Here is a 20,269-nt window from a genome sequence, read left to right on the forward strand (position 1 = left end):
TCAAGCTCAGTCTTGGCTCGGGCTTGCCTCGTTTATTATTTTATTAACTACTTTATATTATATATAACTATTGATATTTATTATTTAAGTATGTATTTAATATATTAATAAAACATTATATGATCGTTTAGGCTCGGTTCAGCTAGAGCTCGATAAGTGAAGCTCAAGCTGGTTTACTAAACGGGCTTGTTTCTAGGCTTGTGCTCGGGCTTGTTTAAGCTCGGCTCATTTGCACCTTTAATCTAATCTTATAAAAATAAATATTAAAATCACCATTTTGTTTACATGGTGATCTGGATGTTGATAAACGGATACCAAACTGCCACAAGTCTAAGTAGCTTCTAGAATCAACTATGCAAGTTTCTGTGTAGACTTTTCCATGTGCTTGCATATATCATTGAGATAGCGTGTGATCAATTTGATTCTGTGATGTATCACATGCTTTGATAACTGCCAATGAATCCAATTGATAGTTATATTTTTTTTTTTACATTTTAAGTGTGTTTTTTTAAATACCATTACATGATGAGTGTTGGAGATAATTTTTGAGCCCACGCCTAATTGCATTTGTAGTTTTAAGTAACAATTTTCATTACTTGTTTCAGTGACTTCCCTTGACCAATTGTACAGTTCTAGTATGAAGTTTCTCCAGGCAAGTTTTCCTTTCCTCTACTTGACTAAATGTATAGTTCTGGAAAGTATGTTACAACATGAGGAGGATATCTTAACATTCTATGTTATTTTAATATTCAGGAGCTGGCCCAAATGCACACCAGGACTCTTCTACTAGTTGTACAGTTCTGGGATGAGCTTTGTAAAAAGAAGCACCCAAATGTGGCATAGTCTTAGAGGGCTAATATGATCCGCGTAAGTTGTTTTGTTAATAAAATGTGTGACCCGCGTAATCTGATTAACTGCTTGGTTGTATTATTGTTAATCAGATGCACCTGCAAAATATATATGTGCCACAACAAGCCTCGACTCCCAGCTAATGGGACATGAGAAAGCACACGGCTTCGCCCATCAATGTTGTGGAGTGGTGTTAGGCCTTCTAGATCTGGTTTACACAATTCCAAAGCTGTCACCACATGTACACTAATTCTTGGCATGCTTACAAGTGTTGTATTAGGTTTATATTTTGCTCTACGTTCTGGTTCTTCAACATCCCTCCATCTTATTCGAGAACAGGTTAAACTTGTACATTGATCATATAAATTACATATTTTTCCAAATTGGATTCATGAAACTAAAATCTTAGTTCACCTTTCACAACAGGTGAACGATTACCATTTCTAGAATCGGAGGAACTAGAATCGGGCAAAGGCAAGAAAGAAGTGGAAGCAAAACATGTGAGTTATTCGTACACGTTTTTCCATATGATATTTGCAATAGCAAGCATGTATTCGGACATGCTTTTATTGGGATGGAGCAGTTCAGAATGCTTGGATCTCATTGATACCGGGTGGTTGGTCATTGATTGAATTGTTCACAATTTGCATCTGGTGGCTACTCGTTGATTTTGCAACCAAATCATGGAGCATTCCACAAAGGCAAAACAACTGGATATATATTTGCAGCACTTTTAAGTCTACAAGCAGTGAGTATATGGATTTGAAGACAATGACCAAGAATTAGTTCTTAGTTTATGTGTAGAGGCATTCCCTTTGCAACTTTTATAGTTAGGTTTTGAGAAGTTTGTCTTTCATATGTATTTAAATTGAAAACTTATGTATGGATTTTGGTTTATTATTGTTAATATAATTTGGTTTTTAGGTTTTCTCATGGTTACTTTTGTTTTAGTTTTATAAAATTTTGAAAATAAAATGGCTAATTATATGAAAATGGCCACATAAAACCATAATAAATATGTGTGACCAAATGTTAGACAATAGCCACACTTAAATTATAAATTTTCATCTGGCAATACATAATTGTTAGCCACACTTTCGAATTAGTTTGTTTTTTATGTGGCAGAAGCATAACAATTGTCATGGAAAAACAAATCATGTGTGACCAAATGTTAGATAATAAACACACTTAAAATTATAAAATTTCATGTGGCTATACATAACCATTAGCCACACTTTCGTGACATTGTTCTTTTTTGTGTGATGACATTATAGCAAAAGTCACAGGGTGAACAAATATATGTGACCAAAGGTTAGACAATAGCCACACCATAGCCACCTTGTTTCTTATTTGTGTGATAGAATGATAGAAATTGCCATAAGAAAAAGAAATATGTGTTACTAAAGGTTAGACAATAGCCACACTTAAAAATACAATATTTCGTGTGGCTATAAATAATCATTAGCCACACCATAGTCACTTTGTTTTTGGTTTGTGTGTTTGTATAACAGAAACAACCACACTTATAGTAAGTTCACGTGTCTATATAACAGAAACAACCACACTTACAATAATTCATGTGGCCGTTGCTACCCTTTAGCCACACTTAATGGGAAAAATGCTTAATTACAACAACACTTTTTGCCACACTTTTTTTTAATTAATGTGGCTAAAACAAATATTTTGGTAATTTATGTGACTATATAGCAGTAACGGTCACACTTAAAGTAAATACATGTGGCCGTTGCTATCCTTTAGCCACACTTAATAGAGGAAATGCTAGATTTTAACAAATAATGTTGGTACCTTTTAGCCACACTTTTAAGCTCTACGGCCACTAAAAAGTATGTGTAGCCGTATGATACCTACGATGACTCGAGCTTTGGTCACACTTGACCTGAAAAAAATATGTGAGGCGAAAGGCATATAGTCACACTTTTTTTATGTGACTGTATCCCTATTTTGGCGTAGTGTTATTAAAGTATAAACGTTGGCTTCCCGCCGCGGACTTATACTAAGTGGTGTGTCAATTAACCTTAAACCCGACACGACTCGGGCGACTGAACGCACAACAAACATGTAAATCTTTTACAAGTTTAACTTTGATTAATTATTCCCAAGTTATAAAATGTTTTGTGCCTTGTGCATTTAAAACCAAATTTTTCAAATGTTTTCAAAATGAGTCAGTTAAATTGTATTTACCAGTGCAAACTGACGTATTTTCCCCCAAAAAGATTAAGTGCAGGTGCTATACGCAATAGGCTGGTTTCTCCTTAGCATCGTAGAGTCTCGCAAGCTTTGGGATGCATATATCTGTTGAACAATTTCTTTTTCTTTATTTTCGATCCGCCTGTGGATCTATTTCGACTGGTTGTGATACTTGATATTACACTTAATAGTTGAAATAAATCTATTTTCATTTGCTTCCGCTGTGCATTATAATTTGTGTTGTTTGACAAATGATGATATCAACTACGTCACGATACTCCCCCACCGGGCCCACCGGTGACACGTGGAAATTTGGGGTGTGACAGGTTGGTATCAGAGCCAACACTGAGTGAATTAAACACCAGCCTTTTTGTGTTTAATCTCAGTGCACAAATTGCACATTCTTCGAGTTCGAGTCTAGACATTGAACATAGGACAAACTCTGTTTTGTTTTATTTTGAGTCTCTTATAATTATATTGTTGTTGTTATCGAAATATTGTATGCAGGTCATCATGCCACCAAGATTCCTTCGTGGTAGAGGCAAAGGACCCGTGACAGGTCATGATCACGAAGCCGGGCCTTCGCACCGGCGTACTCCATCTATCACTATGAGCACAAGCCCGCAAGAGCCATGGAGGCTCTATGTCGAACCTGGAAGGCGATCTGTATCCCTTAGCTCTTCACCTTCTTACCAACACTCTTTTGGGCCCCAATCAGAGAATGAGCCCAACGACCAACCACCAGTCTTTATACCTTTACAGAGATCCAACTCTCATCATTCTTTTGGCGACCCAACACCCGTTTTCCAAAGCCGATTTAACCCGGCTAACCTTCTGCCAGAACCCATGGGTTTTAACCCACTTGGACCGGAAGACCACTTTTCAGGGGAAAACGACATGGATGAGGATACTGACCCCGTGGAGCCTGCATCAGGAACGCCGAATCATCCCATTGAGATCTCAGATGGGTCATCATTCCATGGATCGCCATACCGCGGACCGGACAGTTTTATGGAAAAGTTCAACCAGTATGATTGGTACTTCACCCCGTCTGAGCACTCGTCGTCCCACCAGCACCAGCAGCAGCAGCAGTATCAACAGCAACAGGACCCTTCGGAGGGTCAACGATTTGTGGCAGTCACACCGCCGCCACCACCGCCAGAAGAGCAGCAACCGCCTCCGGAGCCGCCGAGGCGGAGAAGGTCAAATGCACGGATGTCCGTGCGAGGTGGAGTTCGAATCAGTACTCCCCAACCATCAAGTGGCAGCCACTACCCGCCACTTCAGGAAGAAGAGGACCCGCAGATGGGTGGTCCAACAAGCCCTATACCAGATGTCAACTCAGTACCTGTGGTACCACCTTTGGGTTTCGATAACCCGATTCCTGCGTATGCTAGGTCAGCGGCATACAACCCCTTCGAGCAGCCAGCGCACACCCATTACAACTACAACTACAACTACGGTTATGCGGAGGTAGATCCGTATCAAGTAGCTCGGGATTACAATGCCCTTCACCCTGAAGGACCATACGGAGGGCCATGGACTACTGGTTACCCGACTTATGGGTACCAGCATCAGCCACCTCCTCCACCGGTGTATCAGCCGCCACAGCCACAGATTCAGCAGGAAGTCCTTGAGAGGCTGAGCCAAGTTGATGATGTGGGCCCAAGTGTGGAGGAACGGACTATTTTGTACTTGGAGGCCCAAGACCGCGTAACAAAAGGGCCTTCACTAAAATGGCTCTAACTTGGGCTACGGGGGTCCGTTTGGGACGTGTGACCAGGCGATTCGAACGTGAGAACGAGCTCCATCTTGCTGCAAACGCCTACGACGGTTTGGGTCATCGTCCGGGCCAAAAAACGCTTATTTCTATTACTTATTTGCATTTTTATGTTTTTTGAACTATTTTGGGCTTTTTGTTTTAGGCCGTGTGTTTGGCCCGTTATCTTTTTTAGGCCCGTTTCGAATTTCAGTCTTTATTTATATGTTGCTAAAGCTAATGAGAAGATCAGAATTGAATTTTGAGAAAACTGTTTTTTTCACTTCAAATTCCGTGGCCTTTGGGGTTACAATTTGGGGGTTGGGGAAGAACTACACGGGTATTCGTAGAATCAACGTGTAATCTTCATTTTTTTCGTTTCACGCGCTGCATCAGTTGAACAGGAGGTTCGTGAAGACCGCAGAGAGCGGCAAGGTTTCTTCAAAGGGCTGTCAGACTTGCTTAAAGGGAAGTCAAAGAGGAGGGGTCATTGAAAACCCTTGTTATTTATTTGTGTTGTAATTCAGTCCCTGCGTGGACTTGTTATTCCAGTATTCAGCTCCTGCGTGAGCTTGTGGTTTGTATTCTGCTCCTGCGTGAGCAAGTTTGGTTAGTTAACCCCTGCGTGGGTTTGTCCTTGTTTCCCGCCCCTGTGTGGGCATTTTCATTTATTTTTAGTAGAAGTCCCGTTTGGGCAATTATTGTACTGATTTAAAACAATTTGCGGGATGTTTTAATTAAGTTTTCATTTTATTACATGCATAAATTATGAAGATAAATGAAATATTTAAAAGGATCTGCCATTGTAATTATTGGTAAAAATCTAAAGTGAACCAAGACCTAGCTTTATAATTTATAAAACAAGGCCAAGATGGTAGTTCCATAATTAGGTTAAGATCCATAATTAACATCTCAATTTAGGATTATTCTGCGTTAATTATTAAAGAATCTTGGAGGTAAAACCTAGCCTTTGTGTTATTTCAAACCTGGCCAAGATGGTATAACCCACATAATAGATTCCAATTATTAACATCTGTTAGTATGTTAATGCTCTTGGCAAACTGTGAATCAGTAAAGTCACACAGGCCATCTCTCATAAAGGGTTAATTTTAAATTCCCTTAATTATTTAACCACTTCTATGAAGTGAAGTGCCTGTGGGCAATAATTTAATGTCCTCCGTGACTAAGGACAGTGGTAGCTTATGACTCCCTGTTAATAGATGGTAACGAACTATGATTCAACCTAAAACACCTAGATACTGTAAAATCTTGGTTATTAAATATCTTAACTGTCCTTGTGACTAGGCCTTATGTGCTAATAATAAGAGTATTATAGGATAATAACAACATCCTAATGTTTTAATAAATTAACCTAAAATGGCAATTTAAAACCTTGGTTAATAAAATATAAAATACTATAAAGAGCCTTTAAGTGAAAACCTTGCCTATCTATTATATGTAGCGTTTGAAGCTACATGGCCAGATCAGAAGAAGCCAATAGCCATCCGGTTGAGAAGCGTGATGATGCAAAGTTCCTAGTGACTAGTGCCGAGTTAAAAGCAATTGTGAATGATGCGGTTGCGAAAGCCTTAGCGCGACAGTACAGCGAGTACAGTGAAACCCACAGTAGAACTCTATCTACACCGCATGCTAAACCAAAGAATCATTCTGAGATTCGCAACAAACCGCCACCTACTCCTCCCAAACCTAAGAAGGATGATGATCGTCATTCCTCAAATGAAGACAGTGTTCACCCCAAGAAGCTTGTGGTTGATGAAGCCCCACGTGCTAAGGGTTGCACGTATAAATATTTTGTGTCATGTAAACCTCGGGAGTTTACTGGGGAGAAAGGGGCAGTTGACTGTATGACATGGCTTGATGAGATTGAGACAGTGGTAGATATCAGTGGTTGTGCTGAAAGGGATATGGTTAAGTTTGCATCCCAGTCTTTCAAAGGTGAGGCTCTAGCCTGGTGGGGAGCATTGATCCAGGCTTCTGGAAAGGCTGCCCTGTATAGCATGTCTTGGGAGCAGTTTGTTGCTCTTATCAAGGAAAACTACTGCCCTCAGCATGAGGTTGAGCGTATAGAGTCCGAATTCCTATCTTTGGTTATGAAGAACCTAGATTGCCAGGCATACCTCACCAGTTTCAACACCTTATCCAGATTAGTTCCTTACCTAGTGACCCCTGAACCTAAAAGGATCGCGCGCTTTATTGGGGGTTTGGCCCCAGAAATCAAGGCCAGTGTGAAGGCCTCGCGACCTGTTACATTCCGATCTGTCACCGACTTATCTCTGTCTCTCACTCAGGATGCAGCGAGACAGAGAGCGTTAAGAAGTGCGGAATCTGACAAGAGGAAACGTGAAGATGATAATTCACGTCGATCGAGTAAGAAACAGAGGGGAAACCGTGATGGTAAGAAAGGGTCTGAGGCCAGGAGAAGCGAGCAACAGTCGGGCGATAGGCCCAAGTGCAAGATTTGTAGGAAGCACCATTTTGGAAGGTGCAGGTTCGAGCAGAAATCCCAGCCCAAGATGTGTGGGATATGTAAGTCTTCCGAGCACAGAACTCTTGAGTGCAAGAGGTTGAAGGATGCAACTTGCTACAGTTGCAACGAAAAGGGGCACATAAAGACCAACTGCCCAAAGAATGCCAAGAAGACGGAGGATGGAAAGAAGACCAACACCAGGGTCTTTCAAATGAATGTTCAAGAGGCCATCCAGAACGATAACGTCATAACTGGTACGTTTCTCATTAATGACGTTTTCGCAAGAGTATTATTTGATTCTGGGGCAGATAAATCTTTTGTGGATAGTAAATTCTGTGAGCTGTTAGGATTGCCTGTTAAATCCCTTAGTGCAAAGTATGAGGTAGAGTTAGCAGATGGTACCTTAGAAACCGTCTCGACTGTGTTAGATGGATGTACTATATCCATTAGGAACCACTCTTTTCCTCTATCCCTGCTACCTTTTAAGTTAGCCGGTTTTGATGTAGTATTGGGCATGGATTGGTTATCGCATAACCAAGCCCAGATTGTATGCAATAGAAGTCAAGTAATAATCAAGACTCCATCTGGTGAACCTCTCACCATTCAGGGAGATACGCGTCATGGATTGCCTAAAATGATGTCTATGCTCAAAGCGTCCCAATGTTTGAAGAATGGTTGTGTCATTTATATGGCATAGGTAACCATTGATGAGCAAAAGCCCAAAATTGAAGACATTCCCGTTATATCAGAATACCCTGAAGTCTTTCCAGAAGAACTGCCTGGTTTGCCACCAGACAGGCAAGTGGAATTCAAAATCGATATCGTTCCTGGAACTGCACCTATTGCTAGAGCGCCTTATAGGCTAGCGCCAACGGAGATGAAGGAATTGAGAACGCAGCTAGACGATTTGCTAGCCAAAGGTTTCATTAGGCCTAGTTCGTCTCCTTGGGGAGCACCGATTCTATTTGTCAAGAAGAAAGATGGTTCGATGCGCTTATGTGTCGATTACCGAGAGCTTAACAAGGTTACCATTAAGAATAGGTATCCTCTACCCAGGATCGACGATCTATTCGATCAACTTCAAGGGGCAAGCTATTTCTCCAAGATAGATCTGAGATCGGGATATCATCAGTTGAAGGTTAAGGATGAAGACGTGCACAAGACTGCGTTTAGGACTCGTTATGGTCACTACGAGTTCCTAGTGATGCCTTTCGGGCTCACAAACGCACCTGCCGCATTCATGGATCTCATGAATCACGTCTGCAAACCTTATTTGGACAAGTTTGTCATCGTCTTTATCGATGACATTCTCATTTATTCCAAGAATCAAGCTGATCACGAGAAGCACCTCCGTTGTATTCTGAAACTGCTTCAACAAGAAAAGCTATATGCAAAGTTTTCCAAATGTGAGTTTTGGTTAAGAGAAGTCCAATTTCTTGGACATGTGGTCAGTGAGCGTGGTATTCAAGTGGATCCCGCTAAAGTTGAAGCTGTCATGAATTGGCAGGAGCCGAAGACACCTACGAAAATCCGCAGTTTCCTAGGTTTAGCTGGATACTACAGGAGATTCATCGAGAATTTCTCAAGAATTGCAGCACCCCTAACTTTGCTGACTCGCAAGAATAGCAAGTTCAATTGGGGACCTAAGCAGCAAGAGTCATTCGACACTTTGAAGCAGAAATTGAGTAACGCTCCCGTGTTGACCTTAGCTGATGGGATTGATGAATTTGTAGTCTACTGTGATGCATCACACACGGGGATGGGTTGTGTGTTAATGTAGAAAGGCAAGGTCGTTGCCCACACTTCACGACAATTAAAGGTGCATGAGAAGAATTACACCACTCATGATTTGGAATTGGGTGCCGTTGTATTTGCACTAAAGTTGTGGAGGCACTATTTGTATGGCACTAAATGTGTGATCTATTCTGATCATAAAAGCCTTCAGCACCTGTTCAACCAGAAAGAATTGAACATGAGGCAGCAACGATGGATGGAAACTCTAAATGACTATGATTGTGAAATAAGATACCATCCAGGCAAGGCCAATGTAGTCGCAGATGCCCTGAGCAGGAAGGAAAGGGTAAAACCAATCAGGATCAATGCCAAAAGCATTGAAGTCAGGAACAGTCTAAATGAAAGGTTGTTAGCCGCGCAGAATGAGGCAATATTAGAAGCTAACTACCCTAATGAGAAGCTAGGAGTGACTGAAGAACAGTTATCCTATGGCAAGGACGGAATCCTGAGGCTAAATGGAAGAATATGGGTTCCTGTTTTTGGAGGTCTTCGTGACGTCATCCTTAAGGAAGCCCACAGTTCCAAATATTCCGTCCATCCTGGAGCGGATAAGATGTACCAGGATGTAAAGGCAAATTACTGGTGGATAGGCTTGAAAAAGTCTATAGCCACCCATGTGGCTAAATGTCTGACATGCGCTCAAGTTAAAGCTGAACATCAGAAACCGTCAGGTTTGCTACAACAGCCTGAGATTCCCACCTGGAAGTGGGAAATGGTAACGATGGATTTTATCACCAAGTTGCCTAAGACGCCGAAAGGAAATGACACTATTTGGGTAATAGTTGATCGACTGACTAAGTCAGCACATTTCCTACCCATTAAAGAGACTTACAGCTCTGACATGCTAGCTCAACTGTACGTGGATAAGATAGTATCCCTGCATGGCGTACCAGTATCCATTATCTCCGATCGGGATACCAGATACACATCTCATTTCTGGGAGAGTTTCCAAAAGTCCCTGGGTACGCAATTGAATTTTAGTACAGCTTATCATCCTCAGACGGATGGGCAAAGTGAGCGTACTATTCAAACCTTGGAGGACATGCTTCGGGCATGCGTGATTGACCTAGGAGGAAGTTGGGATAGGCACCTACCTCTGATCGAATTTTCCTACAATAATAGCTACCACACCAGCATTAAGGCTGCGCCTTTTGAGGCATTATATGGTAGAAAGTGCAGAACACCCATTTGTTGGGCAGAGGTAGGAGACGTCCAGCTATCAGGACCAGAATTAGTCCTGGAAACAACGGACAAGATTACCCAGATTACTGAACACCTAAAAGTTGCCCGTGATAGGCAAAAGAGCTATGCTGATGGTAAGCGAAAATCCCTCAAGTTTGAGGTTGGCGATAAAGTTTTGCTCAAAGTATCACCATGGAAAGGGGTAATGAGATTTGGCAAGAAAGGTAAGTTAAGCCCGAGGTATATCGGACCATTCGAGATCATCGAATGTGTAGGATCGGTGGCTTACAAGTTGAACATACCAGAGGAGCTTAGTGGTATTCATAACGTGTTCCACATCTGCAATCTGAAGAAATGTCTAGCTGATGAATCGCTAGTCATACCGCATACGGATGTGCATATAGACGAAAGCTTAAAGTTTATAGAAAAACCTGTGTCGATTGAGGACCGACAGGTAAAGAAGCTTCGAAGGAAGTATGTACCCATTGTCAAGGTCAGATGGGAGGGCCGCAGAGGTCCTGATTATACGTGGGAGTTAGAGTCCACGATGCAAGAAAAATACCCTCAATTGTTTCAGTAAATCTTGAGGTCGAGATTTCTTTTAAGGGGGTGAGGATGTAACACCTCGAAAATTCCTGTCCATTAGAATAAAGACACGTGTCATGTACGACAGACGTGTCAGAGAAACTGGATTAAATAAACAGATATGTGGTAGGATTTCTAATAAAAAGGGCGTCATGTTATTTAAAATACCTCTGAACGACCCAAGGGCGACACGTTATTAAATCACCTCTGAGCGACCCGAACTTTTATAAATCCCAAGATCCTTAAATCAATTAATGATCATCTCATATGATAACCGGTTGCTCTCAGATAAATAAAGTTACATCTTTATCAAGGACTTCGGAAATATAGGTTGTTACTACTCCTAATCTAAATAAAATTCTTGTAAATAAGAATTGTTATAGCTTGGCCAAGTAATTGAGAGTCCAAGACTCATTTTTGGAATCTCCTTCGATCTTATAAGTCCCATTATGATTTAAGTTTGAATGAGGAACATGTAAGAGGAAGTAGGGCATGCAATGGCTGGTCAAGGTGGCCCACATCTGCAAAAGAAAGTCTGATTCGGAATAATTGGATTGCATGGTCAAGACTTAAAAGTTTTCAAACTTTTGTCTTCTGGCCATCGCTTACGGCCGCAAGGCCCCTGGCTTACGGTCCGTAAGCAGGGCACCTGGTCATGTTCCGCAAGGATTGGTTACGGACCGCAAAGCCTTAGGCTTACGGTCCGTAAGGAAGGCACCTGAACCATGTTTCAGTAAGGTCGGTTACGGACCGCAACCCCTGTAGCTTACGGTCCGCAAGAGGTCCTTACGGACCGTAAGGCCTCAAGCTTACGGTCCGTAAGACCGTCGCTGGCAGTGAGTTTTGGACAGCTGCCTGTCCAATGCATTTAACCGACTTAAAACGTAACATTTCGATTCTATGGGCTTGCTAGGCAGTAAATAGCTCCTTAGGGACACTTGGGATCATCCCTTTACTACCCTAGATTTGCTTGTCAAGATCTTGGAGCTCCTAGTTCACTATATAAAGGGTTCAAGTGTGATCATTTGACACTTGCTCATTTGGAACTTTGGCTAAAGACTTTCTGGAGCTCCTCTGGTCACCAACACATTTTCTTAGGCTCTCTAATCCATCTTAGGACTCTTGTAAGTGTCCTTAACCTTCTTTAATCCTTTCTAGCTTAGTTAATTAAGTAAAAGTCAAACCGTCGTAATTAAGGTTTGACTTCGTGATTAAGCATAATGTGCTCTGTCAAATCACGAATTAAAGATACCTTTAGGAAGGTAATTAAGTGGGTAACAAACCCTTAAAAGGGTGTTTCCAGATTTCCACTCTAAGCATGTCAATTGTCGAGTCAAAGCTAATCATAAAAAGTCAACAGAATGCTTAATTTCAAATTAACGCATAATTAGCAATGTAGGTTGTATGTAACCTGTTTGAACATTAATATAACTTGGTAATAAGTATAAGAACATGTTCCAACATGTTCAACTCGACAATTTTCTGTTTAGACCCGGTTCGGAACCGAAAGTCGCATAGTTTGACTTTCACTTTGACTTTCAGTTCTGACCCGTTTTAGTTAAGATTAAGATTGCCTTAGAGCTTCTTTTGGACCTAATAACATGTTAGTATATCCTCCTGTGATTATACAACGTGGTTCATTAGATATCTTGTTCGTATGCATATTTCCGTTAAATGCCCATATGTTGACCGTTATGCCCAAATGTCCAAAAATCATGATTTTTGAAAATGTAAAAGGGTAGACAACTTAGTTACTGAAATATAAACTTGTCCCCAAAATTTGACATCAGTTCGAGGTCTAGATTAAGAGTTATGCTCATTAGCGTAATTAGAAGTTTTCTTAGTAAATAATTAGCGTAATTAACGCATAACCTATTTAAACCCGAATTTTATATCAAAACTTTATACCCACTATTATATAATAATATTTTGGGAATTTTAAAGATTTTTATTTATTTTTAGGATGAGCATAACTAGAGGTTTTAAGCTTAATTCGGCTTATGCCGATTTTGCCCTTTCGGCCATAAAATGAGTTTTACAAAACCTTTTGACCTCAAACCTTTTTCTACTGATTTATTATGTTAAATATGATATGTTGAGCCTTCTGGAAATATAAAAATATCAGCTTTTCTTTTAAAACCCGGAAATGGCTCCAAATCGCCTTTTTTAGGCATTTTTACGACATGGTATATGTCGAAACTAGTTTTTACATAAAAGATCTAATACCTACTGATATATTTAATAAAAATATATATTATAACAGTAGACTAAAGTTAAAAACTCAGTTTTCCCATTTTTACCCTTTTAGCCTATGTAAAATTACCAAAATGCCCTTATGAGGCGTAATTGGCGTTTAAAAACGTTTGGGGCATAATTGGACATACCTTACTGATATTGCAACATATTTGGTGCATATAATCTCAGGAAACTTGCATATGATTTATATGGTTACTCGTTACGCACTTTCGCGTTCGGATCGGCTTATGTGACTAGTTCACGCATATTAGCCGAAACGGGTCAAACCGTATCATCTTAGTCTCTAAATTCAGAATGTGTTTAGTTTACCCATATTATACAAGTATCCAAGCTTGTAGGGTCTAAATCACATTCCTCCCCGGTTTTCGCATTCCTCGCGATTAAACCATATTTATTATTCGAAACTAACCGGTCTAGGCCTAGGCTATATTAAAGACCCGTTAGGATTCTAATAGGTTGTATTAAACCTTCGTTCCAGAATAGGAGCCCAGTAAAAGACACTTGCATTTTTGAATTTGTGGTTATACTTGCTCAGGTAAATACTTTTAACTTATTTTCCCTATACGGGCTTGGGGGTACGGTATATAAAATACCGCTTGGTCGGGCAATTGACCCCAACTCATTAGTAGTTGGGTATTATCAATGTGACCCGTTTGAAAACTTGGTGTTGTTTGTTTTTATGCCTTTGGGAGCTTAATGACCATGTCCCGGATATCCTTGGCATCATTTAGCCACGACCTTGACACCCGGGTGTAGGCGTACACCCGGTATTATGTCCATTATTAAAGTATAAACGTTGGCTTCCCGCCGCGGACTTATACTAAGTGGTGTGTCAATTAACCTTAAACCCGACACGAGTCGGGCGACTGAACGCACAACAAACATGTAAATCTTTTACAAGTTTAACTTTGATTAATTATTCCCAAGTTATAAAATGTTTTGTGCCTTGTGCATTTAAAACCAAATTTTTCAAATGTTTTCAAAATGAGTCAGTTAAATTGTATTTACCAGTGCAAACTGACGTATTTTCCCCCAAAAAGATTAAGTGCAGGTGCTATACGCAATAGGCTGGTTTCTCCTTAGCATCGTAGAGTCTCGCAAGCTTTGGGATGCATATATCTGTTGAACAATTTCTTTTTCTTTATTTTCGATCCGCCTGTGGATCTATTTCGACTGGTTGTGATACTTGATATTACACTTAATAGTTGGAATAAATCTATTTTCATTTGCTTCCGCTGTGCATTATAATTTGTGTTGTTTGACAAATGATGATATCAACTACGTCACGATACTCCCCCACCGGGCCCACCGGTGACACGTGGAAATTTGGGGTGTGACAGGGAGGAATTAGGGCAAGAACGGCTTGGGGGATTAGGAGTTCCGATTGATTTTGCTTTGCAATTAGGAGATTATGTGTTTGTGTTGAACTCGCAAGTGATTTAGGGTTTTTATTCAGTTTACAGGGATGATAAGGGTGAGTCCACGTAGGCAGTCCAACTCACAAGTCCCTTGACACGAAAGATTAAAAAACAAACTGAGTTAGTGATTATTTAACGAAGGGGTGACACTGCCACCAAAATGTTAAGTAGAGGGTGATATGAGCCAAAATGAAAGTTGGGAGTGGCATTGGCCAATTTTAATTAGTTTGGGGTGATAAAATCTATTTCCCCAATTAACAACAACATTCCTGTTTGTCATTCCACTTTCGGTTTACCTTTTTGTTCCCTTTTCAATTGACTGTTGGGTTGGTCCTTGAGTTGATTGTTGAGTTAACTGGTGGGTTGGTCATTGTGAAGCTTGTTTAGTTGATTGTTTTGTTTTTTGCCCCCCCCCTTCTGTTTAGGAGCAGGTTCACCTGCATTCATTAGTAATTCACAAAGTGTATAGATAGTTAGCCTAATATCACCAATAACACAAGTTAAACACAAACCTAAGACTAAGAAATGTTCACGTGCAATCATTTCCCTATTTCACTACCCTTTCTCTTGTTTTGACCTCTTGCCCACAAATACCAAAAGGCATTATCACCCCATGCTTTGTAAGTTTTCCTAGGTTTTTTTTATCATCATGAATTTTTGGCCAATACCTTTCACTAGGCAATGGAAGGATTGTGAACTCATCAATATATTATTATGCATTCTCATGTAAAAATCCAGCCAGAACACATACATGTTTACATGGATATCCCCTTAAATCCTATGTCCTACATGTGTAGGTTCTTTTATCCAAATCCACAGAGACATCATCAAAATCTCTAACTTGGAAAACATGATATGATAAGGGATATACCACACATATATAAGCCCTACTTTTTGAAAATTCAAGCTTATCATGGATTTTAGGGCATATGATGACATCTTTGGTAGCCATTTCTGTTCTTTTTGTAACTAGCCTACTCATGACTTGAATCCTGATATCGTCTAACATGTGTATAATATGTTTTGACCTTGCATTGATGATATAACCATTAAAAGTTTCTGCCATGTTGTTTATTATTCCATACATTTTGTGTGAGGGTTCAAATAGCACATTTAAAAACATTTGGGATCCTGCTTTAGTAAGGCCAATACTGCATAGTTCTGATTGCTCTCATCTCATCAATGGCTTGCATGTAGTCAGCTTCAAAATATGCCCTAGCTGCTTTCCAAAACAACTCCTTCAACTCTTCATCTTTGAATGTTTTATGCCAGTTTGCATAGATGTGACTTGCACAGTTTCTATGCTCTGCTTTAGGCCACACCAACGCAACATCATTCAATAGACCCTTCTACAATCAAACATTAGTTTAATAATGAATAAATAAATTTCTAATTTAGTATAACTCCTTTTTGCTGGTCAGATATGAATGTCAATGATTCCCCCCACCATCAATTATTCCCAAAAGCTCATCCATGAACCATTCCTAACTATCATTATTTTCCCCTTCAACGACTGCCCATGCCAATGGATACATATGCTCATTAGCATCCCTTCCCTAGATTTATAACACTTCATTTCCATTGCATAATCTACTAGCTCAAAGACGAAATGTGGTCAATATTTATGAGCAACAACTTCCAATCACCTCCAATATACTTAGATGGATCAAAACCCACTTCAATAGTCCCACCATACCAAAGCATAACTTCGATTCCTTCCATCAGATTTAATCACCGTATAATATTAAAATGCTATAAACCCTAAGCTAAAACGTACCTCTGTTTTGTAAAGATTATGGCTTGGATCGGATCCATGTCTTGGATTGAGAGAGGTTAGGGCTTGATCGGATGTAAGTGAACGATTGTGTGGTTTGTTTGAAACAATGAGGGGTCTTATTAAGTGTAAGGTTATAATTGCTCCGATCCACGTCATCTTGCCACGTTGGATACAATCGACGCGTATGATAGAAAAACTAATGAAGTTATTGGTTGGTTAACTCTAGTGAGTGACAAAACACACAAAGTGTTAAGTTGGGAGTGGTGGGGGTTAACTTGATAATTGGGAGTGGCAGCGGCCAATACCCAGTAGTTGGGTGTGGTAAATCCAATAACCCAAAATAAAAATAGGAAGAACATTGCGTGTCTGGGCATAGCATAAAAGGCAGTCTTGTGTAGAGAGATCACTGTAGCATTGGTTGAGTGCATAGATTTCATTGGGCCTGCTATCGACAATCGTCGTTAAGTGAAGTTTGCAATACATTGCTAATTATTTTCATTGTGCGAACAAAGTTTGGGATGAATACCTCAAGGTTTGGAAGTCTCCTTTAGGCTTTATAATCCCCTTTGATTTAGATGCTAATAGTGGAAGTATTATCAAAGTGATGAAAAACAAAGTTGTATGTTTTGATTTCCTCATCTTCTTGTTGTTAGTTGAAACAAAACTGTTAGATAAAGTTGTTAGTTGTATACAAGTGTTAGATAAAAGTACTTGTTCATGAAAAGTGTGTATTAATCTACAAAGTATTTTAATAATCTGGTCTTAAAATTTTAAGTGTGTAAAATGACATATAATGGTTTATATCTTTACTATTTATTTTTGTTACTAGAGTGTATTACTTGACGAACTCATTCTAATGTAATCATATACAGAACCAAAAAAAAGCAACATAAAACAAAACAAAACACCATAAAAAGGAAAAAAAAATAAAGTAAACATACAACATTAGACTATCCACATCAAGGATGTTTGTAGGTGATTCTTGGCCTATGTGGAGGGCATTTGTGAGACGGATGGATTAGTGGGTGTTGTAGAGGATGACATGAAGGGTGTTCATTCTTAAGGATTCTTAGGGAAGAATGGTGAAGAATGGGGGAATGATGGGTCCTTTCTTTTTTTTATTTAGTTTAAATTTAATAAAATAATTATAATAAGGTTGTCTGTGGGAAGGATATATATGTTATTGTTGTAGGTAAAAAGTGTTTGTGGGAAGAACAAGTGAAAAGCTGATGTAGCATGCTGATTAGGTTGTTTGTAGAAAGGATAGCCTTTCACTGATGCGGATAGTCTTAGATCTGAACTTTATGGATAGATTTACAACAACAAAAAGCGATTAAATAAACAAATTACACGGTATTTGATCTATTTACGCCAAGTATTTTAAGAAAATACATAAAAAAAAATTTTAAAAAAAAATACTTTAATAAAATATTTAAATTAATTTTTTCAATTATTTTTTTAAAATTAAAAAAATATTTTAAATTTATATACATAAAGATATCTTTAAAATACATAAAAAATACTATACGTATATAAATTTAAAATACTTTACGTATAGAAATTTAAAAAATATTTTTTTAAATTAAAAAAATATTTTTAGTATTTTTTAAAAATATTTTGAAGTATTTTCCTAAAATATTTGGAAGAGTCTGCCTGAGGCATTGGAAGAGTCTGCTGAGGCATTGGATGAAGGCATTGGATGAGTCTGCCTGAGGCATTGGATGAGTCTGCCTGAGGCATTGGAGGAGTCTACCTAATCATTGAGACACATGTCACTTCCATATTTAAAGACGCATGAGGGGTCTTGAAAGAGGCATCCCGTTCATTTGAATCCGTGATGCCCCTCTCCAAAGACTAATGAGGTGGCTATTTTGGTAAATCAAACTTTTTCTTGGCTATTTTGGTAATTTTCTCCAAAAGAAACACATATATGCTTATTAATTCAGAGGACACGTAGTATTGTAATGGGAACAAACGCCGTTAACTTTGCAGTTAAGTTACTATTCCTAACATTCAAATATTAATAGACTATGTTATAACCCCGTGTATTACACGGGGTTAAACAAATAAATTTTTTATACTAAATAATAAAACAATATATCTTTAAAAACCTCATTTATTGTACGGGTTGAATAAATATAATTTCATATATTAAATAATAAAAAGTTATATATAAGAACCATATTGTACGGATTGAATAAATGTAATTTTATATACCAAATAAAAAAGTTATATCTTTAAAACCACGTGTATTACACAGGTTGAATAAATGTAATATTGTTTACCAAATAATAAGATAATATATCTTTAAAAACCTCATCTTTAAAATCACGTGTATTACACGGGTTGAATAAATTTAATATTGTTTACCAAATAATAAAATAATACATCTTTAAAAACCTCATTTATTACACGGTTTGAATAAATGTAATCTTATATACCAAATAATAATAAAAAATACATCTTTAAAAATATGCGCATTACACGGTTTGAATAAATGTAATTTTCTATATTAAATAACAAAAAATATATATACCCTTAAAAAACCCCGTGTATTGTACGAATTAAATAAATCTAATTTTATATATCAAATAATAAAAAAGTTATATCTTAAAAAACCTCATGTATTACATGGGTTGAGTAAATGTAATTTTGTATGGTGAAAATAAAAATATTTAATATATTAATACAAAGTTTGGTTTTCATGACAAAAATAAATTATTCTGTTGTTGTAAAATTTGTTAACGAAGTCCCAATAAATTTAACCCTTTATTTAAAACTCCGTAAATGTATAAATGATAAATAATATTAGTTAATCTTATTTTAAGTTTCGTAAAATATATTTGATACCAAACTAAACAAAACGTTCAAATATAACTAATTCAAATAAATAATAGAGTTAATTACATAGTTAGTCCCTGTGGTTTGCACAAAATAACATACTTAGGTACTAATAGTTTAAAATCACTTTCTAGGGTATTAACTTTCATTTTGTAACGTTCGGAGGTATTAACTTCTAGGGTATTAACATAGTTAGTCTATGTGGTTTGCACAAAATAACATATTTAGGTACTAATAGAATGTGATTTTAAACCTACAAATAACGCTAATAACTCCAAACGTTACAAAATGAAAAGTTAATACCCTAGAATGTGATTTTAAACTATTAGTACCTAAGTATGTTACTTTGTGCAAACCACAAAGACTATGTAATTAAGTCTAAATAATATTATAAATGAGAAGAAGATTAAACTAAAATAATAATTATCAATAAGATATCAAACTAATAATATTTAGTAAGAGGGTTATCTATAATATAAGATATTAAACTAAATAATATTTAGTAGGAGGATTATCTATAATTAATTAGAAGAGATTAAACTAAAATAATAATTATCTATAACAGATCGCCTAATATGATGAAAAGTGTCCCTAAAGTGGTTTCTTTTATTATATAGTAAGTATAGATATAGATTTTTTAATATTTTTATAATTATAATATATAATTTATAATTATAATTATAATCATAATAAGTAAAAAATTAAAATAATAATATAAAAATAAAGCTAAAAACCTAAAGGAAAAAGAGTGCGGGAGTCGAAAACTAAGCATGGGACTCGAGCCTGTGTCACCTACGTTGAAGAAAGGAAGCACAACTGGAGAGTGGAAGTGCATTTGTGTTTAACTTTCAACCTTTTATTTTTAAACTAGTGCTAATACCCGCGAATTTCGCGGTGTTGAGAAATGATATTTTTTTATTTTTAGAAAAAAAATTACGATTATACTGATCATAAAGAAACTGTATGCATGAACTTATTATGGAAATCTGAAGTTCAAGATTAAAATACAACGAAGCATCGTACTTTAAATCTAACAAAACCGAAAAATAAGTAAATGAAGGAATGGTTAAAAATATGCAGTTTAAAGCCACTATAAATGCAACAACTTCATA

The 20,269-nt window shown here is 37.8% G+C and overlaps 1 protein-coding gene and 1 long non-coding RNA gene across 2 annotated transcripts; both read left to right on the forward strand.

Moving 5' to 3' along the window:
* Positions 1-750: 750 nt before the first annotated feature.
* LOC110941682 lies at positions 751-1,778 on the forward strand. The gene is made up of 3 exons (XR_002594319.2): positions 751-867; positions 942-1,188; positions 1,276-1,778. It is a non-coding gene; the product is annotated as an uncharacterized LOC110941682 (long non-coding RNA).
* An 867-nt stretch (positions 1,779-2,645) lies between these two features.
* On the forward strand, positions 2,646-5,310 carry LOC110943854 (extensin-like). Its single transcript, XM_035990036.1, has 4 exons — positions 2,646-2,651; positions 3,565-4,194; positions 4,345-4,726; positions 5,213-5,310. The coding sequence occupies exons 1-4, from the start codon at positions 2,646-2,648 to the stop codon at positions 5,308-5,310; spliced, it is 1,116 nt and encodes a 371-aa protein (XP_035845929.1).
* The last annotated feature ends 14,959 nt before the right edge of the window (positions 5,311-20,269 follow it).

The sequence above is a fragment of the Helianthus annuus genome, chromosome 5 (assembly GCF_002127325.2).
Source record: "Helianthus annuus cultivar XRQ/B chromosome 5, HanXRQr2.0-SUNRISE, whole genome shotgun sequence".
Taxonomy (NCBI): domain Eukaryota; kingdom Viridiplantae; phylum Streptophyta; class Magnoliopsida; order Asterales; family Asteraceae; genus Helianthus; species Helianthus annuus.